This window comes from Purpureocillium lilacinum, assembly GCF_023168085.1.
Source record: "Purpureocillium lilacinum CBS 284.36 DNA, scaffold_5, whole genome shotgun sequence".
NCBI classification, from domain to species: Eukaryota; Fungi; Ascomycota; class Sordariomycetes; order Hypocreales; family Ophiocordycipitaceae; genus Purpureocillium; species Purpureocillium lilacinum.
The window spans coordinates 1718803-1741863 of record NW_027072115.1 but is presented as its reverse complement, the minus strand read 5'-3'; the positions used below and the strand labels follow the sequence as shown (position 1 = coordinate 1741863).

The following is a 23061-nucleotide window of genomic DNA, read 5'->3' as shown; positions in this document are numbered from 1 at the left end:
GCCTCGAGAGCCTGCACAGTGAGAGACCCAGCCATCCAGCCAACCAACCCCGACGCGGCTCCAAGATGCTCTGGCAGCTCTGGCAGCTCTGCGGTGTGAGATGGGCTCCGTGGCTCCTTCGCCCGCTGAGTCTCCGGTCGTTCGTCCCTTCTGAGGCGCGTCTGCGATGGCGACTGGCGCAGAGTCGCGCGTGAGGCCGCTGCGTCATGGCGTTTGCGACCAAGCCCGACGGCAAGGCCCTGAGAGTTTCAACGGTGGCTGAAGGGGTATCCTGGAGCGAACCGTGGGGCCCCGTGAGACGAAACCAAGCCTGTATCAGCACATACCGTCCGTCCAGTACGGGGTACTTCGTACCTGGCCCATTCGTTCGCCTGGTGCCTCGCGAATGGTCACGGGAGGATTCCAGAAAGCTGAATACGTGCGGGAAGAACCAAGGACTCCGGCGCTGATGCAATGATCCTGCGAATCAGGCCTGGGCCTGGGCGACAGCGGCTTCCAACCTGCACCCAACGAGCTCGATGACTGGTAATATCTCGCCCGTGTCGTTTCAACGGTGCTGCTGGCGCCGTTGGTATCATCGTCGAGGGGTCCGTGACTGAATCCTCCACGGTGGCTGTCGGGGCTGACGTCGCAGTGGCGGGGTAGCACCGGACGGAGGCGCTTGGGAAGGGACGGGCATGCACATCGTACCGTGCATATCGTACATGTGCGAGTAGTGCCTGCTTCGTGCGAAGCGCGCGAGGTGGCCTCTTGCAAGCAAGTCCACCGTGCCGTTGCTGCCGCTGCGTGGAGACTCAAGTACCTCTTACTTGCATGGTGCACTCTTGAGAGGAAAGGCATGGAGTACGGGTTACTTCGTGCCTGTGCGTCGTGCGTCGTGCCTTCCCTCAAACATTGTCCTCCAGTGGGAGCGATTCCCGCTCCCGCTAATTGGCTGGAGAGTCTCTCCGTTTGCGCTAGAGCTGAGCCAGGAGGCCCAAGACAAGGAAAGAGTTGACCGGGGCGTCGCATCATCTGGCTGCCGTACCCCACATTTCAAAAGTACAAGTACAGGCGCCCTGCAACTTCCATGGTACGGAGCGGCTCCAGGTTGCGTTCCTCGGCGCGAACGACGCCATGGGTCAAGTACAGGCTACTTGGACAGCATCCAAGAGCCCAAAGCAAGGCCGTGTTCACTCGCGCGGCAGGCACGAGCCGAGCGGAAGCAGCTTGCTGTGTGCGGGTATCATGCGAGTATCCCTCGCAGGCCTGCAAGGGGGGGTCGGTACTCAGATCCTACATCGTGCATGTCTCTTCCCGCCAGCTCGCTGTCTCCCCACGATCCACGGCAGGTCACTTGCGGGCCGTGACTGGTCGCCATGGTGGTCGCCTGTGTCTATCAGCCCCAGCCGAGGAAATCGCGAAGCTCGCTCCTGTCCTCTGCTGCACGTCAAGTGCTGAAGCCGTTCCGCCGTGGCAGAGGTGCTGAAGCACATCGTGCAGCCAGGGCGCATCTTCGTCGGGATAGGTAAGCAGCCGGCGTCTCCGAACTCGAGAGCTAGCCGTTGCTGTTGCTGCTGGTGTTGCTGGTGTTGCTGCTGCTGCTGCATCAGCCCTGTACGCGTCCGCCGACTCAGCCGAACGTGATGCAATGCCATGGTTGGGTGACGACGCCCTTTATCTCACTCACCCCGCTGACTGTACATACAACGGGGTGTGCTCTCACCAAGAACCGGCTCGTTGTGGGCGCGTCAACCCAGGTAGCGTCATCGGTTGGCATTTGCCCAGCCATGGTCGCCGCTGGGCCTGCACAGCCTCGTAAGCGTGCAGATGCCCGAGTCGTATGTAAGCTGAGAGCGGCTTTGGAAGACGCTCACCGTGCTCCGAGCGGGCCGAGTCCATCGCTCAGGTATGACTGTTTCACAGGACTCGGGGCATTAGATCGGCCGTTCGGGTACGGAGTACGAAGTTGCATTGGGGTCGAAGTCGGGCGCAATGACTTTTCCTACGTCTTACTGGATCATGCACTTCGCAGCAACCGTACGGCCAACTGATAGTGCAGGTCGATGGGCACAACAACGGCACGAGGCTGACGGGCGAGATCCCCCGCCAGTTTGCAGCCGCCCTGTGGCCGCGCCGCCATGGACTGGCTGGATCGTTGTCGCAGTCACTGGGGGTTAGCCTCCTTGTCTCGTTCAGCCAAGCCCAGGGGGTGTCCGTCGACACGGCCGACCTTGAGTCCAGCTCGGCAGCAGCTCAGATCTTCGCGAAGGACCAGCTACAGGGGCTCCAATCAGGGCAGCACGCGGCCTGTCCCAATCGCGTCGTTCCGAGAGGAGCAACGCAGCTTAAGCACGCCACGGGACTGCGACCAGCAGCAGCCAGCCCACCACGGGCCAACGCCTTCCACATTTCTCCGTCTGCCGCCCGCAGAAAGGCGGACTGGTCCAGCTATGATGGATGGGCAAGATGGGCATGAGAGCTCCTCCTGGTCGTGGGCGTCGCGGTGGTGGTGGGTGACGGGCGGGCGTCAAGGTGGTGGACCGAAGGGCGAACCCCTGTCGTCTCCTGGCGGCTTCCTTGCGTCCGCCGCTTGCCTTCTTTTCTTTTTCCGTGTGCGATGCGAAGCGTGTGTGAGGTGCGGGAGCGATGCGATCGCCCAACCCCAGACCACGCCATGCCAGGTTCTGCGGCAACCACCAGGACGCAAAGAAGGCAAAAAGGGTCCCCCGCACACACGCGAGCCGCCCACCCCCCTCTCCCCCTTCCAGGGCCTCCCTCCCTCCCTCTCAAGCGGGCCTGCCGCACAATGAGGTGCAGGGCTTCACGCATGAGCAGCTGCTCAAACACGCTCAATGTACTCGGGCTTCACACATGGCTTGACAAGCGCGTCCTGGGTGCTTCTGGCGGTTGGTCGCGACGCCGTACAACCGGGCCGCCCGGGGCATTGGACAAACGTCCGGAAGTCTCTTCACGCTGACGCTCACTGGCGGCCAAGTAGGCAGGCAGCGGCGAGTCTCACGCCTCATCCCGTTGCCTTCACCGGCTTCTGTCAGTCGCCGGTCGTGCTGACGATCGCCCTGGCCACCGTAACGTCCGGGGCGATGCGCCACGGCGCCACGGCGAAGGAAGCTCCACTGACGCTAGAGCAAACCCCGACAATAGCGCCGGCTGCTATTCTTGCTCTGTCGCGTCCATGCAGCTGGCGGACAGCTTCCTTGCTGGGCGTCGGCCTCTCTGTCATGATCCTTCTGTGCGTCCCGATGAGCGGGCTCAGGAACACAGCATCGTCCTCGTACGCTGCGTTCAATGCCATACTGTGTCTCGTTCCCGCTTCCAGAATCGTGCAGTGCTCACCATGCACGCCATGAATCAGGAGCGCTATTACCCCTGTACCACTTACCTCCTTCGTCGCGGCGGAGATAGATAGATGTCGTCGACCGCGGCTGAGACCCACCGAATACAGATAGTCTGCGGTACTATCAAAGGACATTGGCAGTTGGCCAAGGGCTGGCTTCAGAGACGCCGGGCGTCGTCTTCTGGCTAAACTTCCCCTTCAATCCCAGCAAGTCCCGTTGGCAGGTCGCGCAGCACAAGAACCACGTTCGGGCCCGGCCCTGGTTGCGTCGGCCGTCGCATGGGGCGCGTGTCATATTTGGTGTAACTGAGCCCAACATCGAGATGGGCAAATCCTCCGCTGGGCGCCTGCATGTGAATCGTTCTCACCCTCGTCCTGTAAATTGGGGGTCGCAGGGCTGTGGAACTCACCCATGGAATGCATGGCTGCGTGTTGCTTCGGCTGGTCTCATTCCTGTTTTGCCCGGCAGCCGACCCTGCATCCAGACAATCATGGTCACTCCCCCCACGCGTCGTGTCTGCCAACCTGCAGACCGTCGTTGTCAATGTCCATGTCCGCGGCTGAGGCTGCCGTCTCTTGTGCGTGCTGGCCTCGCGTCGTCGACTAGGTTCTGTCATGACTCATGAAACGAGTGTTTCCTCATAGGCGCCGCCATTCCAGTTGTGCGAAGCGACTCCTCGCGGAAACGTATTCTTGAGCCAGGGTGCGGGTACACGCTTGACCTACCATGCTTCTGCGGCCCGCCGATCTTCTTGATAGAGGTCAGACTTTGTTTGTCCAGATGTATCACACCCCCAGCTCCCCGGAGTTTATGCATGTCGCACAGTGGAAAACGCGCCTCGTGAGCCTTTGTGCGCGCTCTTCCCCGCATGAAGGGCATGTTGCCCCAGAATGGCGGTTGAAACAACTTTACGTAGCATCTCAACATGGCCTTGTCTGGTGGATGCTGCCTCGTATCTCGTCGTCCTTCTTGTCCTCACTCACATCAAACCGACCCAGAGATTTGTCACTCGGGCAGATGACCTCTCCTCTGATCCGGACGACCGCAGCTCTTCCGTACCTTCTAACATGGGAAAGGCATCTCCGGGACCAGCCATGGGCATGTGCTCTGGCTTCGAGGACACCTGTTGCTCCCCTTTAGTTGGAGGGCCGGAACCGAAAGTTGGCTGGATGGCACAATTCGGAGAATGCGCCTCGCATATCTTCACAGCTCCCTCATCAGCGGCGGCTTGAAGAATCGTGTGCACGCTTGCTGGCCTTGGCCGACTAGGAAGCGCACATGCCCGTTCCTTTCCGTTACAAGGTGATGGGGTTCAACCCCATGGGCCTACACCCACGCCGACGAGTCCCCCACCCACACGACGTAAATAAAACGCCCGGGGCAGCGATTGCCGATGCGTCCCGATCGATGCCATTCGGCGCATGAGAACAAAGGATTCCTGAATGCCGGGCTGGTCCTGGTCGCGGTGCGAGCAACCGCCGCTGCCATTTGGAGCTTCGGCTGTTGGCCCTTGGCGACACTTTGTCGAGCAGTTTATCCAATACTTTTCTAAGCAAACCGCGCTCAAAGATCTGTGGAAGAATCACACGACATCCATCGTGATTGGCCTTTCCAACGGCTCGATGTTCCAGTTTGCTGTTGTCTAACACCATCACACAACGTGCGCTTGGCCTCAGACCGGGGCCGACTATGTCGGCAGCCGCCACGTCGGGGAGTTTCGCAGCGAAGCCAGAGACGTTGTACGCGACATTTTTGGATCCTGCGCTTGCTGGCGATCGTCCTGCGGCACCTTGAGCCGTAGTGACGTCCTATGTGGGAGATGCACCGCCAGCATGACCCGCAGTTACCTGACATCGGGCTGGGGCACACCGGCCTGGCCAAGCCAAGTGACTCACGCTGTTCTGGGAACAAGTAGTGGCCACCGAGCATGCATTTCGCCGAGTGCGCATCGCTTGGAGCTGTTTGACCTGACCAAGTGGCAGCTGTCCCCAGGGTTGATGGCGTCCTGGCTAGTCGACCTCGGTCCTGGGTACTGATCGCTGTTATACTTGTCATTGAGCTTTCATCTCTTACACCGCTCCGACAAAGGCAAAGCATCCCTGTTCACGGTCTCAACGTGGCTGCTCCGCCGGGCTGGCATGCTGAGGTGCCAAGCCGTCGTATCCAGTGCTTGTTGCTTGGGCGGAGTGAGAAGTACGGCATCCTATCGCGGGGTGTGGAGATGCAACAGGCAACCGAGCCTCGTCATAAGTTATCTGAGCGAAACAGGGGGGATATCCCCCGACTCAGGAGCTTTCCGTGGAATGTCGATGATCTTGTGGTTGTCATTGGCTGCCGCCTGTCACAGTGATCATGAGGCCACCATCTCACCGTCCTGCAAATCACAGGCCCTTCCACACACACTTGCATCGATAAGATGCAGCTGTTGAACCCGGGGTTGCTGCCTGCCATTCGTGCTTTTCGCCGAGACAGCCGAGCATCGTTGCCCTTGTTCATAAGGCTGCAATTTGCACTGTGAGGGGAGAAGGGGTCGAGCAGCAAACATGATGCGAACACGGTTGGTTGGGAAGCAACTTACACATGGGAGCACAGGACAAAGAACAACAATGATGTGCGCCGATGTCTTCGCCTCGGGGACTGAAAACGTGTGTGCCCAACTGACTCGAGCGTATTTGCCGCGCCTGGGGTCGGCTTGGTCGCCAATTTTGTGACTGTTCTGCCGGGCTCACCAGAGAACCAACGCAAGCGAGTTGCACATCTCACGGCCGTGTCATCGCAAGGCATCGGGAGGTGGTTGATAGGTCATCTGGCCTCGTGATGGCTAGGACCAGTCACCCTTGCCCATTTGCTCGCATGCGATGAGCCGGCCAATGAGTGAAGGACGGTTGCTGAGGGAAACACGAACCCGACCAAGGCTCTGGGTGTTGTCTCCTCCTGTCCGAAGCTAAGACGAGCGGCCCATCAGCGATTAGCAGTGTCGGCGCGCGAATTCGCCGCTTTGAGTCGCACTCGTGAAGCCTCAGGCGCCATTGAAATCTCGAATCAAGGGTCTATGGACTCTGGAGCCACGCTTGCGTGGAATCGACCTGAAGCCAGGGCAATTGAGAAGAGAACCCGGGCTGTCGCACCCGTTAAGACTCAAATTGGTGTCCACCTGCACTCGGGCCAAGGCGTGGAGCATCCGGCCGGCTTCCTTTCACGACTCAAAGCAGGAATTGATCAAAGGGCCGTCCACTCGTGACCATGTGGGAGGGGCCGCCGTAGGGGAGCCGCCCTCAGATGCTGTATAGTTGGGCGTGGCCGCAGAGTTGGGCTGCACGGCACCTGCTGCTTTAATTAGCACTGAACTGCATGTATTGCCTCAACGCCTTACCTCGTATCAGGATTCTTCGTCCTGCCCAAGTACGAGGCGGCAGGAGACGGGTCGTAGCGTGACATCGCGACGCGGTCCAGCGAGCTAGGGCGAGATGCGCTCATCCCGTGAACGAGCACAGCATCTTGTACCGCTCTTTGCGTTCCGGCTCCGCACGCGTCCGCTCGGCTGTAGAGACGGAAAGGAAATTTGTTTCATGCGTGACTGTCGAACATCGACGCCGTGAGCGGATTCACGGAAGGACAGCCATTGACCAGGGAGCCCTTGCCTCAATTACACGGCCAGAGGAGCCGCAGTCACGTGATGTCATGCGTCATGTGACTCTCTGCACGGCTCGTTGACAACGGCAGCGCGAGCTTCGGAGTAATGCTACGAGCCTACGGGAAACAGCAGGTGCTAGATCATGAATTGCAAGGATTCTTTGGCTGAAAGTCCGAGACGGGCAACAGACGGATCACACCTCAAGCGCGCGCCGGGGCGTAAGGACTTTCGAGGTTCAACGTCTCGCCGCGGTATCGATAAGACTTTAGCGCATTCGCGCCCCAGCGCCTTTGATTCGCCGCCAACGCTCATCGCAGCTTTCACCATCGACGACTTTTCTCATCCTCCTCGTCGCAGCCAGGCACAACGTCACCATGACAAGCTTGAAGCGATCGCACGAGGCCGATCCTCTCGCATCCAACATCTCCAGCAAGGTGTATGTTCGATCGACCCGCAGCGGCAAGGTCCAGAAGATTGTGCGAGAAGTCTACCTCCGAACGGACATTCCATGTTCCTCAAGAATCTGCAAGGCATGCCTCGAAGGCGCCCCCAGAAATGCCGCCGGCGAGGGTGAGTTCGATATCTAGCGCCCGTGGCCGGGTTCCGTGGCTGACCGTCGAAAGTGCTACCCTTCGTCCTCTCGGACAAGCCCGCGGGCACCAAGGCGTTTCCTCAAGGGCACTATCTGATCCCGGACACTAACGCTTTACTCAACGCCATGGACCTTTTTGAACAGAGCTCTTCATTCTATGATGTCGTTATCCTGCAAACTGTTTTGGAAGAGCTTCGAAACCGCTCGCTGCCGCTGTATAACCGACTCGTCGGGCTTACCAAGAGCGAGGACAAGCGCTTCTACGTATTCTTCAACGACTTTCGCCTGGAGACCTACATCAACCGGGAGCCTAATGAGACAGTCAACGACCGAAATGACCGCGCAGTCAGGCTTGCCGTCAAGTGGTACGGCGAGCATCTTGCCCGCACAAAGGCCAAGAAGATCCCCGCCATCGTCATGCTCAGCGACGACCAAGCCAACCTGAAAAAGGCTCGAGAGCAGGGTCTGCACGCCTCTACGCTCGCGGACTATGTAAAGAGCCTCGAGGATGGCGACAAGCTGCTCGACATGGTCGCCGAGTCGCAAAGCCAAGGCGGCTTCAAGAAGCCTGGGCAGATGCTCTACCCTGAGTACTACACCATGTCAAGGATGATGACAGGGGTCAAGGCAGGACTGATGCACCAGGGAATATTCAACGTGTCCCCGTACAACTACCTGGAAGGTTCGATAAAGGTACCGGCGTTCCCGAAGCCCCTCCTCGTCCTGGGCCGTGAGAGCATCAACCGAGCCATCGACGGCGACGTCGTCGTCGTGGAGCTCCTGCCTCAAGACAAGTGGAAGGCCCCGTCGACGAAAATCATTGAGGAAGACACCATCACCAAGAACGAAAATGCCGACGCCGAGGAGCGGGAGGATTTCGTGTCCGACAAGGAGCGCAAGGCGCTCCAGGAAGCAGTGAAGCGAACCCACAAGGCATCTTCGGAGAGCCTGCCCCAGCCCACGGCCAAGGTTGTGGGAGTCATCAAGCGCAACTGGCGGCAATACGTGGGCCACATCGACCCGTCTTCCGCCAGCCGGGCGTCAACACAGGGTCGCAAACAGGACAGCGTCTTCCTCATTCCCATGGATAAGAAGATTCCCAAGATTCGGCTCCGCACGCGGCAAGTGTCGGAACTTCTGGGAAAGCGCCTGCTCGTCACGATAGACGCATGGGACAGGGACTCGAGGCATCCGGTAGGCCACTTTGTGCGGTCTCTGGGAGATCTCGAGACCAAGGCTGCCGAGACGGAGGCCTTGCTTTTGGAGTGGGATGTGCAGTACCGGCCGTTCCCCAAGACGGTGCTCGACTGCCTGCCCAAGGAGGGCCACGACTGGAAAGTTCCGGCCAGTACGGACGATCCGGGGTGGCGAGATAGGGAAGACTTGCGTGGGCTTCTCATTTGTAGCATCGACCCGGTTGGATGTCAGGACATTGACGATGCCCTCCACGCAAGACAATTACCCAACGGCAACTATGAAGTCGGTGTTCACATCGCCGACGTCTCTCACTTTGTCAAGCCCGCCAACGCCATGGACACGGAAGCCAGCATCCGCGGCACCACCGTCTACCTCGTCGACAAGCGCATCGACATGCTCCCTCCCCTGCTCGGCACAGACCTGTGCTCGCTCAAGCCGTACGTCGAACGCTACGCCTTTTCCACCATCTGGGAGGTCAACGAGAACGCCGACATCGTCAACGTGCGCTTCACGAAATCGGTCATCAAGTCCCGCGAGGCGTTCAGCTACGAACAGGCCCAGCTGCGCATCGACGACGAGTCGCAGCAGGACGATCTCACCCGGGGCATGCGCATGCTGCTCAAGCTGTCCAAGAAGCTCAAGCAGAAGCGCATGGACGCCGGCGCGCTCAGCCTGTCGTCCCCCGAGGTCAAGGTGCAAATGGAGTCTGAGTCTTCCGACCCCATCGACGTCAAGACGAAGCAGCTGCTCGACACCAACTCGCTCGTCGAGGAGTTCATGCTCTTCGCCAACGTCAGCGTCGCTGCCAAGATCTACGAGGCGTTCCCGCAGACGGCCATCCTGCGCCGCCACGCGGCGCCGCCCAAGACCAACTTTGACGAGCTCGCCAACGAGCTGCGCGTCAAGAAGGGCCTCGAGCTGCGCACCGAGTCAAGCAAGGCGCTCGCCGACTCGCTCGACGAGTGCGTCGAGCCGGGCGAGCCCTTCTTCAACACGCTCGTGCGCATCATGGCCACGCGCTGCATGATGAGTGCCGAGTACTTTTGCTCCGGCACGCAGGCCTACCCCGAGTTCCGCCACTACGGCCTCGCGTCCGAGATCTACACGCACTTCACCTCGCCCATCCGCCGGTACGCCGACCTGCTCGCGCACAGGCAGCTGGCCGCCGCCATCGGATACGAGGCGGTGCACCCGTCGGTGCGCAGCCGCGGGCGCCTCGAGGCCGTGTGCAAGAACATCAACGTGCGGCACCGCAACGCGCAGATGGCCGGCCGCGCCAGCATCGCCTACTACGTCGGCCAGGCGCTCAAGGGCAAGGTCGCCGAGGAGGACGCCTTTGTCATGCGCATCTTCAGCAACGGCTTCGTCGTCCTGGTCCCGCGCTTCGGCATCGAGGGCCTGATCCGCCTGCGCGACCTCGCCGAGCCCGAGCCCGACAGCGAGTTCGACGCAGAGACGTACACGCTGACGACGAGCGGCAGCAGGGCCGTCAAGGTGGAGCTCTTCCAGAAGGTCAAGGTTAGGGTCCGCGACGAGAAGGACGAGGCCACGGGCAAGAGGGGCGTCAAGATGGAGTTGATGGATGCGTAGGACTTGGGTAATGGGCATCTCTAGGCGCATACAGTCAATAGATTGGGGGTTATCAATAGGACAGAATAGATGAAATTCATGATGGGAGCAGTTCAAGTCGCATTATCTTGGCACATGAGAGAACCTGATACGTTGCGCAAGCGTTGCCCACGATTTTCGCAACAAAGGACTTGGGCAACGTGATGGTGTGCCACGACGTATATGCAGACAGCAACACGAACAGACAGACGAGAGCAAGATGCGAATATGCCATAGAAATTGACACCATGTAATTATGGTCTAGTCCCGCCCAGCCGTAAACGCCAAACAATCTGTGAACAAAGATGATGCAAGCATTTCATCAACGATCCCGTATATCCCCGACTTGTTTGCCCTATCCCTATACTCTATTGCTCCATGACATCGACGTCGTCGGCGCTGCCGCCGTCTCCCCACAGGCCCTCAAGCTTAAACTCGGCGGCCCACTCGGTGACAATCTCCTTCTGGTCGGGCGCGACGGCGTCCTCGCCGGCGTTCTTGATGGCCGACTTGGCGGCGGTGGAGGCGCCGGCAGACTCTACGGGCAGGGTGGGCGGCTCGACCCAGCCCTGGATGCGGCCGTCGCGCCAGTCGGTGACGACGGTCATGGCGGCGGCGTTGATGTTGGGGACGCCGCCGCGGCCGAGGCGGCCTCGCTTGCGCGCGACCTGGACGAGGAAGTCGGTGGTGAGGTCGCCGTCGGCGCGGTTGGGGAGCAGGGCGGGGATGTCGTAGACGTCGGTGAGCTTCTGGATAAGCTCGGGGGTGGTGGAGAGGCGGCGGAGGAGGAGGGTGACGGCGGGGACGGGGTCGTCTATCTGCTTGGGCGGCACGGCGTTGAGCAGGATGAGGTGGGCGTGGGCCTCGGTGGCGTTCTTGAGGGACACGAGGCCGCCAGACTGGGTGGACGAGGACGACGGGAAGACGACACCGGGGGAGTCGAGGAGAGTCAGCTTGCTGTCGATCTTGACGGCGCGGATACTGGTCGTGACGCCCGCCTCGGCGCCGGCAGGGCAGGCCTTGGAGGAGCTGCTTCCCTTGCCGCTCATGCGACCCAGGAGTGCGTTGATGACGGAACTCTTGCCGACGTTGGGGTAGCCGATGACGCCGACGGACACGGCGCGCTTGAGCTGGCGGCTGGCGGCAAAGCTCTTGAGGGCCTTGAAGAGGGTCGCCGAGGTGCTCTGCTGCGTGAGGTCTCGGTGGTTGAAGGTGTGGGCGTTGGGGGCGCCGCCTGAGGCCCGCAGAGGCAGGGTGGGGAAGTAGCGGCGCAGGTAGATGAGCCAGTCGCGCAGGACCTTGGGGGGGATCAGATCGACCTTGTTGAGGACCAGGATGAGGCGCTTGCCACCGGCGGCGGCGGCCATGATGCTACGCTCAACCTCGCGGGAACGGGTGCCTTCAGGGTCGCGCGCGTCAAGGACGTAGAGGACCACGTCTGCCTGCTCGATGACCTGCTTGAAGACCTTGTCGTACGTCTTGCGCGACGATGCCTGACCGACCGACACTTCGTTAACACCGCCATCCTCTGAATCGTCGCTCTCGTCGTCCTCGTCCATGCCATCGCTGTCGGCAAGGTCGCGGTCGTACTGCGCGGCGGCGGCCCTCGCGCTGGCGAGCAGGGCAGCCATCGGGTTGGACTCGTCAATATCCTCGTCCATGTCGTCATCGTCGTCTCCGTCGATCAATTGGTCGGCCTCGGCGGCGTCAGCGTCGGCCATGACATCCTCGTCGTCCTGCTGTTGCGAGGTGCCCGTCTTGGCAGCCTTGGCCATCTCCCGCTTCTTCTGGAGTTCGGCGGCCCTGCGCATGCGCTTCTCCTCCATCTCCTCGAGCAGCTTCTCCTTGTAGGGGAACAGATTCGGGATGCCGGGGTCCTTCTTGAGCTTGGTGCGCCATTCTGGGTTCTGCTTCGCGAGCTTGCGCTGCTTGCGCTGCTTGGCGGCGGACTTCTTTTCGATCTTGTGCCGAAGGCGGGAGGTGCCGCGCTTGGACGTGGGCTCTGGGAGATGAGTTAGCGCGGGAGGTCTTGCCGACGGTACTGAGCGTAGTCCTCACTCTTTGGTTTGTTGATTGAGCCGGCCATTGTGATGTGTGGTCGAGTTGAAAACGTTCACTCGATGGCCGTCGTGAGGGCTGCGACGGGGTTGAGGACGGGGGCGGCACCAAGCAAAAAAAATTAAGTGGGATGCAGATTCTGCCCGGCAGGCCGTTTTCCCCACCACCTAGGCGGTGTGCAGATTTGGAGTGTTGCTCGCACTCCGGCCCGGGCAGTCTTTATCCAGGCCAGGTAAGCGCCCCACTAGGAAAGCGCATTGTATTTTCAACAGGGGCGCAAGACGCCAGATACAGACTCACTGCCTGCCTACTAAACCGGCCAAACCCCGCTCACTGCCTCAGCGCTAATGCGCCGTTGACAGCGAGCGGCTCTTATATCAGGGGGCTGCGTACAAGGTAGAGCCAGGTAGGAACGTCCAGGCTTCATAAGTAGGACTGGAATCTACAGCGCGATGAAGTGCGCTTCACTGTGATTGTTGTGTCTCTCAAGTCTCTTGTCATTGAAGCCCGTTGTGCCACAGTGCCACTCATCATGAGCGCGCCGCCTGAGCCATTCACTTACACCCCTCTCCCCGAGGACGGCGGCTCCATTCGCGTGGTCGAGCTCCTGCCGGGCGAGTTTGACGATGCCATTGAATGCGGCATCTTCGCCGCCGAGCTGGATTCAGGGCCATCTTACGAAGCACTGTCTTATACGTGGGGAGACGTACACAACACCACTCCCATTGCCATCGACGGACGCAGGCTACACGTCACGGCCAACCTGGCGTGCGCTCTGCGCTATATGCGACGGCCAGATGCCAAGCGGTCGCTCTGGATCGATGCCATCTGCATCAACCAGCAAGATGTTCGTGAGAAAGAACGCCAGGTCCGCGCCATCGCCACCATTTTCAAGCAGTCCACACAGGTCCTGGTTTGGCTGGGGGAGGAGCACGATCCCTTGATCCATCAGCACGGCCCTCCGCCCATGCCCATTTCAGAAGTCTTTGAGGTCATTTCAAACATTGCACAGGGAAAGAGCGTAGCGCATCTTGTAGGCGACAATCCCTGGATACGCTGGTCGCCCTCATTCCTGGATCTCCTGAAACGGGCCTGGTTCGGACGCCTGTGGGTCGTTCAGGAGACAGCAGTGACGGACAACCCTACGCTCATATGCGGGAAGTGGTCCATCCCGTGGCTACATCTATACGGCGCCCACATGAACTCACTGGCAGCATCACTGGGCTTTACAGCCAATGGCGCCGTGGCCATGAAGGGTGCCCTCGAGAACTACGATGCCTTGGTGAATTGCTGGACGTTTCATCAGTTCTGGAAGACCGACAAGGGTCTGGCCGAAGACGAGTTGGCCCGGCGGCTCCTACGCGTGCTCGTTGCGCTCAAGGGAAAGTTTCGCTGTTCAGACGAGCGAGACCGCCTATACGGCATCCTCGGCATGATATGCGCCCCTGACGTGGTCGTCTCCCTTCCCATCGAGTACGAGAAGAGCGCCACTGCCATTTTCAAAGAACTCGCAGTGTTTATGATAGAGTCGCGCAAGTCCCTGGATATCCTCTTTGGCGATCGCGTCAACTTTGACTCCTCAGAGTATCCCGGAAAGCCGTCGTGGGTACCGACGTGGAAGGCGTATTCGACGGTGACGCGCGGATTCTTCATGCCGCCGCACATCTGGAAAGAAGGGGAGGCGCAAGAACCCCGGCAGCCGGCCCTGGCCGACTTTCGATTCAACGAGGACCACAGCATCCTTTACGTCAAGGGCTCGATCGTGGGTGGTCTGAGCGGCATCGGGACACCGCCTCCCTACTACCCAAAGGATTCCGGAGGCAAAGAACGTCGCAAGGCACTCAGCCAGCTGCTTACCATGTGGGAGAATGAGGTGGTGCATCTGCCACCGCTTCGTGCCAAGGGCAGGGAGGATGAGTTCCAGGCGGCGCTCGGCGAGATGACGACGCTGTGGACGCCCGAGATTGTCCACACCCCGTCGTGGCGTGCCAAGTGGGCTTATCAGCGGGACGCAATCGAAGCATTCAGGACGACGCTCTTTCACACAGAGTGGCCAGGGTACCGCAGTCCCGTCTCACAGCAGCATTGTTACGAAGTCCTGCTCGGGCGCGGGGGCCCTCACGACGGAGATGAGGACACGGTGGAGTCTGAGATAGACGCATGGGCGGGCTTTAGATGGTGGGACATGAACGACATGGTCCCGTTTCGCCTTCGGGATGGCCAGTTTGGCATGTTCGAGGGTGGCATGGAGCTGTACTCGGGCCACGAGATTCTGATAGCTCTGTTTCCCGGCGGGCCTGGGCCAGTAGCTCTGCGCGCGGAGGAGACGGGGTTCCGGTTTCTGGGGTCCTGCTATGTCCAGGGTTTGGAGGATGAGGAGTCGTGGGAAGCCTTTCTCGATGGCAAGGAGAGCATGGAGTTTCCTTTGATATAGCGTGAGGTGCATCCGAGACAGTTTGAGAGAAGCTATCAATCCCTTTAGCGAGATCGTGGGGCAGCGAAACCACCAGAAAAGTATCTTGTTGCAGTTGCCGGTGTCTATTGATTGCTGTGGTGTAAATGACGAGCTCACGACATCTCATGATTCTTTGCAGGGGGTTGCTGGCTTTACCCGGAAGAGGAGAAACTTTGCTTGCGAAAAGCCACAGCAGGGCACCTCGTTTCTGGATTTGTCCATGAACATGCATAGAAAGAATTGCCAGCAGTTTTCTAAGTCGCGACTCGTCAGGTTCTCAGAGGATGTTCAAAGGTAAAGTCAGGCAGGTGACAACGCAGCGTGGTTGGCCGAGCAGACCACAAGTCGCCACTTTTCTCCAGGTTTCCACCGGTGTCTCACCGCGGTGAGCAGCCTTGCACACCTTGGCACGCAGTTCGCCCCGACTAGTCGGGTCCCGCCAACTTTTGCCCAGACGTCGCGCGACATCAACCACGCATCCCTCTCGCCGTGCCATCACCCGCCCTGCCAGCCTCACCGTTTCCCAGCTCCATATATCGCGCAGGCCGCTCCTACCGAACACAAAGGAACAAACCAGAGGAAACCAGAACAACGTCCTTGGAATAGCAACAGGTCGCCGCGCCGTCAAGCCATTTCACACAGCCGGCTTCTCTCCTCGGACCGTCTCGTCTCGTCCACACGCGCGCACGCGCGCTCGTAAAACCGAACCTCCGTTCGTTCCCGACACACGATCCCGCAGCAGCCAAAGGAAGGGAAAAGACAAGATGGACTACCAGAACCGCGCGGGCTCCAAGTTCGGCGGCGGCGGCGTCGCGTCGCACTCGGCCACAAACGCCGACCGGCGCGAGCGCCTGCGCAAGCTCGCCCTCGAGACCATCGACCTCGACAAGGACCCCTACTTCTTCAAGAACCACGTCGGCTCCTTCGAGTGCCGCCTCTGCCTGACGGTGCACCAGAACGACGGCTCCTACCTCGCCCACACGCAGGGCAAGAAGCACCAGACCAACCTCGCCCGCCGCGCCGCCCGCGAGCAGAAGCAGGGCAGCGCCAGCGCCGGCGGCCAGGCGGGAGGCGTGGACCCGGCCACGGGCCTGCCCGTCGGCGTCGCCGCGGGGCTCGCCCGCCGCAACGTCGTCAAGATCGGCCGCCCCGGCTACAAGATCACCAAGATCCGCGACCCGCTCTCCCTCCAGCAGGGCCTGCTCTTCCAGCTGCAGTACCCGGACGCGCCGCCCGACGCCGCCCCCAAGTGGCAGGTCATGAACGCCTTCACCCAGCGCGTCGAGGACCCCGACAAGAACTTCCAGTACCTCGTCGTCGCCGCCGACCCCTACGAGACCGTCGGCTTCAAGATCCCCTCGCGCGAGCTCGACAAGCGCGAGGACCGCCAGTTCTCCTTCTGGGACCCCGACGCCAAGGAGTTTTGGATCCAGGTCATGTTTATGACGGAGCGCGAGGAGCGCTTCAACGCCGCGCCCGGCTTGTCGGGAAGGAAGTGAGCGAGGGCGCCTGAGAAGGAAACCACATACCAATACCGGTGTCGAAGTGGCGCAGCCGTTGCTCGTTCTCATATCTTTTGGGGCTATGATAAACACGGCCCGCGGTTAGGCTGGCGCTTACGCGCCTTGTTTCAAGACTGGTTCACCAAAGGAACAGTAAGGGCACAGCCCAACACTTAGGCTCCGGGGCACTTACTGACGGACCATCATCAGTACATTGGGTTAGGCGTTTGGAGTCATTGGTTTGCAACATCACTCGCTCGTCTCGGCAGATTCCAGCCGGCGCTGTGAGCATAGGGTCAGCTTGGTGCTGGTGGACTGCAACCGTGCTTCTTCTCGGCGAGTTTGGCATATCTGGCACCGCATAACGGCTTTGGCTGCGCCTGGCAGCCCCTAGCTAGCTACATACCACACGACATGTCCCGTCGGGGATTGTTCGCTGAGCATCTACATTCGCCCGAGTGCCCTAACGTGCCCTAACACCCATCTTGATCTTGTAACTGGCTGACAACGAAATGTGTATGACGAGTCGTAACACTCTACGTCTTTTCACGCATATGCTGATGCAAATCCCCCTCTTCGTCCATGAAAACACCCACGGCCGCAGCCCAGCTGGCCAAGTCCTCGAGAATGCACAGCCGCCCTGGGTGGCGCCCAGAATTCCTTCAGCCTCCGCTTACCGAAAGTTGTTATCAAATCGCTTGAACGTGTAGCCGATGAAGGGCAAGCTCATCTCCGGCGACTCCTCAGGCTGGCCGCGGTTGTTCTGCATGGCCTGGGCCTTGAGCACCGTCGCGTTGTCTGTCTGATCGATCTCGTCTGTGGGGAAGTACGTCGTGTCGATGTTGGACGTCAGCCGCGGCTCGAATGGAGCACGGATGCGGCGCAGACTGTCAAAGTCGACGCCACGGAAGAAGGGGTGGTTCTTGATCTCGTGTGCGCCACCACGGCCAAGACGGTTCTCGGTATTGCAGACCATGCTAGTGGCTTGTGAGCAATACATCATGACGGGTTAGACAGGGAGTGGGCACTGACCTCCGGATCAAGTTCTCAGCCTCGACACCCAGCGTGATGTCGTCGGGGAAGTACAGCGTCTGCCTCCAGTTGACAATCTTGCGGTACGTGTCGTGGCTGTCCTCGGCGCAAAACGGCGGCCAGCCCACAAGACACTCAAACATGATTGTGCCCAGAGACCACCAGTCGCAGTCGAACGAGTAGCCGTGGCCAGTGAAGATCTCGGGCGCAATGTAATCGGGGGTGCCGACAGTCGAGTACGCCATGAGTCTGCGCGACCGCCGCCAGTCGTTGATTTGCGATCGGTTGCTGACGGTCAAGTTGATCTGGTCAATGGCAACAGAGTTGCGGTCGCGAGGGCGGTTCGACTTGCCCTGCAGAAGCTGCTGGTAGTAGTTGTTGTCATGAAGTCTGTGGAAGCCAGTAGACAAGCCGAAGTCTGTCAACTTGACATGACCGCCTCGGTCGAGCAGGATGTTGTCGGGTTTGATGTCGCTGCTGCTTGTTAGTCGCAGTTGGTTTGCGGCGCACATCAAGGTTGCACGTACCGGTGAATGAAGCCGAGCTTGTGAACGGCCTCGATGGCCAACACGATTTCCGCAATGTAGAACCGCGTAATGTCCTCGGAGAAGATTTCGTACTTGATGAGCATTGTCATCAAGTCGCCACCAGGCAAAAACTCCATGAGCATGTACAGGAAATACGAGTCTTGAAAGGTGGTGTAGAGCTTGACGACCCAGGGACTGTCGGATTCGGCGAGGATGTCACGCTCTGACCGGACGTGAGCAAGCTGATCCTTTCTGAACATTTCCGTCTTGATGAGAGACTTCATGGCGTAGACCTTGCCGTCGCCCTTCTTCTGAACCAACTTCACCTCTCCAAAGGCACCCTTGCCGATGATCTTGACCGTGGTGTAGTTCTCGGGCTTGTCCTTGGTGCGGAGGAAGCGGAGGTATTGGCCCTCTTTTCGGCCTGCCGTGGACCAGAGCTGCTCTTTGCGAGCGGGGTTCTGGCCCGGATCTTGAAGCTTCAGCTCCAGTTCGCTTTGTCTGTTCCGAGTCTGCGTAAGTATGGACGAAGGGTCTCTCATAGTAGCGCGCGGACGGGGGTTCTATACCTCTGGTTGCGCTCACGGGCACGCTTGACGCTGTCCTTGAAGAAGTCCGTGGCCAGCTGCGAGCACTTCTTCTGGTTGCTGTTGGCATTTGTGCCGTACTTGTCGGGGTTCCGCTCCGGAGCAGACTGGAAGATCTCCGCTGGGGGCTGGCTCTGCGTGGGCATGGGCGGCGCATTCACGTAGGCGCCGTACGGGCCCGGCTGTGCGCTTCCGCCCGCAGTCCTCGGACGCTGGCCAGACGGGGGGCCACGAGGAGCATATTGGGCGCCTCTGGCTGCGCCGCCGCCCAAATTCTGATGGGAAAACTGATGGGCTAGGCCGACGTTCGGGTCATTGGTACCGGGAGTATTGGATCGTGCCTGGTAGACGCCATTCTGGGCGTGGGCGTAGTCGTTGGTGACGGCCTGGGCGGGATACGGGGCAGCATAGCCGGTCTGCGCCTGGGGGAAGTACCCCTGGGGTGCGTAGCCACCGTAGGCCTGTTGATGCGCCTGCATGCCACCTTGTGGGTGGTTCTGCTGTTGATGATGTTGCTGCTGCTGTTGCCCCGCCTGGTTCGGGAAGACGGGCTGGGGAAAGGTTGAGGGCGTCGTCGGGTATGCCCGGTCGTTTACGGGGAGGCGGTCATTGTTCCCGAAGTTGAGATGCAGGCGATTGTTGTTGGCGTCCATGGTTCCGTCCGGCTCGGCCGAGCACGAGATGCAATGCGAGAATTGGGCGAGAACGTCGGGCGAGCAGTGGTGCTGTGGCAAGTCTGTCGGTCCCGGTCACGCCTTTCAGGGAAGCTGGCGATGCGGCGAAAGCAGTCAATGTCGTCGCGCGTCGAGGAGGGCCAAGAGGAGAAGAGGCTCTCAGGGATGGGACAGGGTCGGGGGAGGTTTCGTAGGTGAGGGCCCGGGTGGCCTGGGTCAAGACTCCGGCAAGGCGATCCGAAACGAACGAGGTGCGGCTCTGGAAAGCGAGACAATGGGCGGGCAAGGTTTCGTTCCACCTGTCGCGTCTTGACCTGGGGCCCTGCGGGAAGGATTGGACTTTGATGCCAGAACGAGGTGGTGCGAGCTGGGACGGTGGAGGAGGAGCAACGTTGAGGGGCAGCCCGAGCGGCTTTCATTCCTCAGCACAGGCTGGGCTCTGTGGGGGGAGTTCTCCTTGACCTGAGGGGAGGGGGGCGGCTGCGGCCAAGCGGCGGGAGCGTCGCCAGGTGGGGTGGGGACGACAGGAGGGATAGGGGGCTGCCAGCAGCTTAACGGGGGACGGGCACAGCGGGCAGCCTGCCATTGCAGGAAGGTGGCAGAGAGGGACGGGAGGCGAGGTGAGGTGCCCGTCTGGCGAGGTGGAGCCCTGGAGCTGCTTCGGTGGCACCAGCAGGGCTGCCACCTGAGTTTGGTGAGGGTGCGGTGGCTACCCGTCCGGGACGGCGCTGAGGTGGTGTTTGGCCCAGCAGTGGGCACCGCCTGTCGGTGGTCAGGCGGGCAGCGGTAGCGGGAGCGTTAGCGGCTGTTGGCGAAGGCGCCGAGCTGGCGGTGAGGGCTCACGCTCCCGTGCAGCGTCCCGCCAGGGCAGCCCAGGGCAGCCCAGGGCAGGGTTCCAGCAGGTGGGAGGGCTGGAACCCAGCGGGATGGAGGGGAGGTGCCTTCAGGGGGTGACGCTCGTCTTGGCTCACCTCCCGTCGGCCAGGGAGGGAGGTGGAGGGTCCGTCCCGGTCCACTCCCGCGAGCTTCCCAGGTTGTCTCTCACGGGCTCATGTTTCAAGATGTCCGCCGTGCAACCACCACCGTTTGTTGGCTGCACTATTATGTACCTGGCTTTTGTTTACCGCGCCCAGTCAAGCTCGATCGTTTCCTCGTCTTCTCACACACGTTCGTCGACTCAATGCCACATTCCTCGAGCCCACGGGCCACGGGCTCTCCCTCACCGGCATGCGCCCCCGGGCTTCCCCGGCCGGCCGGGCCTCGACTTGTGCGACCAACACAGGCTCGACGAAACCCAACGGCGGAACAGTCCACTTGCCGCGGCGTAGGGGCCAGCCAGCCAGCCGCCAAAGACGGGGCGGGCGCTCCCCGCTTGGACTCGCGTTCCTGGGCTTGAGATTTGCGTCGGGGGAACTTGGACCTCTCGCTCTCGCTCTCGCGGTCATCAACCGTGTTTGTTATGATGCTGCCGCTCCCTGAAGCCGAGTCAAGGGAGCGTAGATATCGGCACGCGCGAGTCAGGGTCTCTCCGACTTCAGTTACGGATGGTATCACTGCCTTCGGAAACCAGTACTCCATGCCGAGCAACACCGCCTTGTCACATCTGGTCCTCCAGTCGGAACTTGACGATCTGTGGGCACCGTCGTTCCCAGACAGGTTCCGGCAGAATCATATGCTTTACGCCTTTGCGAACAACCTGCGAGCGGCGCATTGGCTTTCCCCGCGTCCCACACTTGTCCCCGTCTGTCAGGCAACCCTATCTTCCGCCTGCACGTCCTGGCGCCCACCTCGTGCGACCGCCTCTGCGGGGTCCTTCATCCGTTGTCTATATGTATGCCTTTGTGACCATGTGCTCTGTGTATCAGGGTCAGGCCCTGTTCAGTCCTGCCACGCTGCTCCTAGTAGACGAACACGAGGCGTTCATTAAGTCGGCAGCTACCTGCAGGATGCTGCGATGCAACGTGTCGAACGGCACTACGGAGCTTGGTCATGCCGGCAGGCCTTCCCGAAGCCGCGTAGAAGGAAGCCAAGTCTCCCAACAGCCCTTGGCGGGTAAAAGACATTTCTTCTTCATGATCCACGGGTCTCAGAACTTGTAATTGATGAGAAGACTAAAGAACTATTGTGACTTTGGTACTCGCGTCAATATACCGCCAGAGAGAAAGGTGCCCTTTTAGCGGCCGTTACCACAAGAGTGAAGACCGAGAGCCGTGGGCGGACTGGGGCAGTGTAGGTCCCCGTCTTGTAAATTCTAGCAGTGTAACTCGTGCAGCTGCAGCCCCGAAGCAAACGGAGCCGCTTCCATCGGAGTGGTAATTTTCCACTCCGGCCCGCCCATCTTATCGGCGACGCTGGGCCACCTTATCGCGCCCATTTTTTTCCCTCCCAAAGCCGACATCCACCGAGCCCGTGGACGACGCCGCGGCCACGCCTGGGGACATTCTTCACATTCTCCCTTTTCAATCCCCCGCCCTCCTCTCTCCCCGACTCTGCACGCGGCAGCGACCGGTCCCGCCGCCGCATGATGTACGTCAACACCGAAGCCAAGCCCGGCTCGCCGGCGCTGCGCATGCTGGGTCTGCCCAACCTCCCGCGCAAGCTGCCGTCGCGCAACTGGATGATCTTCTGGGCCGTCACCGGCGCCTTCACCACCGCCATCATCTACGACAAGCGCGAGAAGAAGCGCGCCACGGCTAAGTGGCGCCTTGCCGTCGAGCCGCTCTCCCGCGAACCCATCGGCCAGGCCAGCCAGCTCCCGCGCAAGCTCACCATATACCTCGAGGCGCCCCCCGGTGACGGCCTCCGCATCGCGCAGGACCACTTCATCGAGTACGTCAAGCCCGTGCTGTCCGCCTCGGGTCTGGACTGGGAGTTTGTCCAGGGCCGTCAGCAGGGCGATGTCAGGGCCGCCGTCGCGGAGAAGATCCGCCGGTCGAGGATGGCCGAAGAGCGGCCCGACGCGGAGCTCGCCAAGACGGAAGAGAGCATGGTCACCGACCTGAGGAAACGAATGGGCGTCCCCGAGTACGAGGGTGTCAAGGGCGACATTGTCATCGGGCGACACACATGGAAGGAGTACATCCGCGGCCTGCACGAGGGCTGGCTAGGTCCCTTGGATGCGCCGCCCCAACCCGAGCCGCCGGTCGCCGAGACGAAGCCCGCGACCTCGGACGACGCCAGCTCTGATGAAGCTACGACGGAGAAGAAGGAGGAAGAGAAGAAGGACGAGAAGCCATCGCGGCCGCCGCAGCCGCTTCCATACAACACCACAGACGACTACACCTCCGCAACCCTCCCCGTGCACATCCCCTTCGAGTTCTCGCCCTCTACCCCCATAGCCTTCCCACACCGCCTGGGCTTCAGGCACACCTTTGTCCGCCTCGGTCGCTTCCTCAACCGCCGCAAGCTCGCCGACAGCATCGGCCGCGACGTCGCCGCCGTGTGCTTCGCCGCCGCGCGCGAGTACCGCGAGGCCGACGGCCAGTTCGAGCAGCAGCTCCTCCTCGAGCGCGAGGAGAGCGACTGGCCCAAAAGCACGTGGAAGGACGAGGCGCCCGCCGCCGAAGACGACGGGAAGCCTGCGGAGCCGCCCAAGGAGAAGATCTGGACGTCGCCCATTGTGCTGGACCAGCGCATCAGGGAGCGCATGCGCCGCTTCGAGATCCAGCCCGAGGATGAGGCGCGGGCCGCCAAAATTGTCGTCCCCGAGGAGGAGATTGAGGGCTGGGTCAAGGGCAGCCTGCGGAGCCTCTGGCGATGGGGCGCCAGCTCCTTTGAGGGCAAGCCCAAGGGGCCCAACCTGGGCAACCTGGACGACGACTGAAGGCTGCGTTAGGTCCTGCTACCTTATGCATCAG

The 23061-nt window shown here is 60.7% G+C and overlaps 6 protein-coding genes across 6 annotated transcripts; 4 read left to right on the top strand and 2 right to left on the bottom strand.

Moving 5' to 3' along the window:
* Positions 1 to 7346: 7346 nt before the first annotated feature.
* PLICBS_007118 (exosome catalytic subunit dis3) lies at positions 7347 to 10351 on the top strand (the record flags this gene model as incomplete). The annotated part of the gene is made up of 2 exons (XM_018320519.2): positions 7347 to 7542; positions 7596 to 10351. 2 exons carry the CDS (start codon positions 7347 to 7349, stop codon positions 10349 to 10351), a joined length of 2952 nt encoding a protein of 983 aa, XP_018180416.1.
* A 386-nt stretch (positions 10352 to 10737) lies between these two features.
* On the bottom strand, positions 10738 to 12455 carry PLICBS_007117 (uncharacterized protein; the record flags this gene model as incomplete). Its single annotated transcript, XM_018320518.1, has 2 exons — positions 10738 to 12371; positions 12428 to 12455. 2 exons carry the CDS (start codon positions 12453 to 12455, stop codon positions 10738 to 10740), a joined length of 1662 nt encoding a protein of 553 aa, XP_018180415.1.
* Positions 12456 to 12959: 504 nt separating this feature from the next.
* On the top strand, positions 12960 to 14861 carry PLICBS_007116 (uncharacterized protein; the record flags this gene model as incomplete). The annotated part of the gene is made up of 1 exon (XM_018320517.1): positions 12960 to 14861. The coding sequence occupies one exon, from the start codon at positions 12960 to 12962 to the stop codon at positions 14859 to 14861; it is 1902 nt and encodes a 633-aa protein (XP_018180414.1).
* A 785-nt stretch (positions 14862 to 15646) lies between these two features.
* PLICBS_007115 (uncharacterized protein) lies at positions 15647 to 16381 on the top strand (the record flags this gene model as incomplete). The annotated part of the gene is made up of 1 exon (XM_018320516.1): positions 15647 to 16381. The coding sequence occupies one exon, from the start codon at positions 15647 to 15649 to the stop codon at positions 16379 to 16381; it is 735 nt and encodes a 244-aa protein (XP_018180413.1).
* Positions 16382 to 17057: 676 nt separating this feature from the next.
* On the bottom strand, positions 17058 to 19183 carry PLICBS_007114 (serine/threonine-protein kinase; the record flags this gene model as incomplete). The annotated part of the gene is made up of 4 exons (XM_018320515.1): positions 17058 to 17361; positions 17417 to 17890; positions 17944 to 18444; positions 18513 to 19183. 4 exons carry the CDS (start codon positions 19181 to 19183, stop codon positions 17058 to 17060), a joined length of 1950 nt encoding a protein of 649 aa, XP_018180412.1.
* Positions 19184 to 21728: 2545 nt separating this feature from the next.
* Positions 21729 to 23027, top strand: PLICBS_007113 (mitochondrial import inner membrane translocase subunit tim54; the record flags this gene model as incomplete). Its single annotated transcript, XM_018320514.1, has 1 exon — positions 21729 to 23027. One exon carries the CDS (start codon positions 21729 to 21731, stop codon positions 23025 to 23027), a length of 1299 nt encoding a protein of 432 aa, XP_018180411.1.
* Positions 23028 to 23061: the final 34 nt, after the last annotated feature.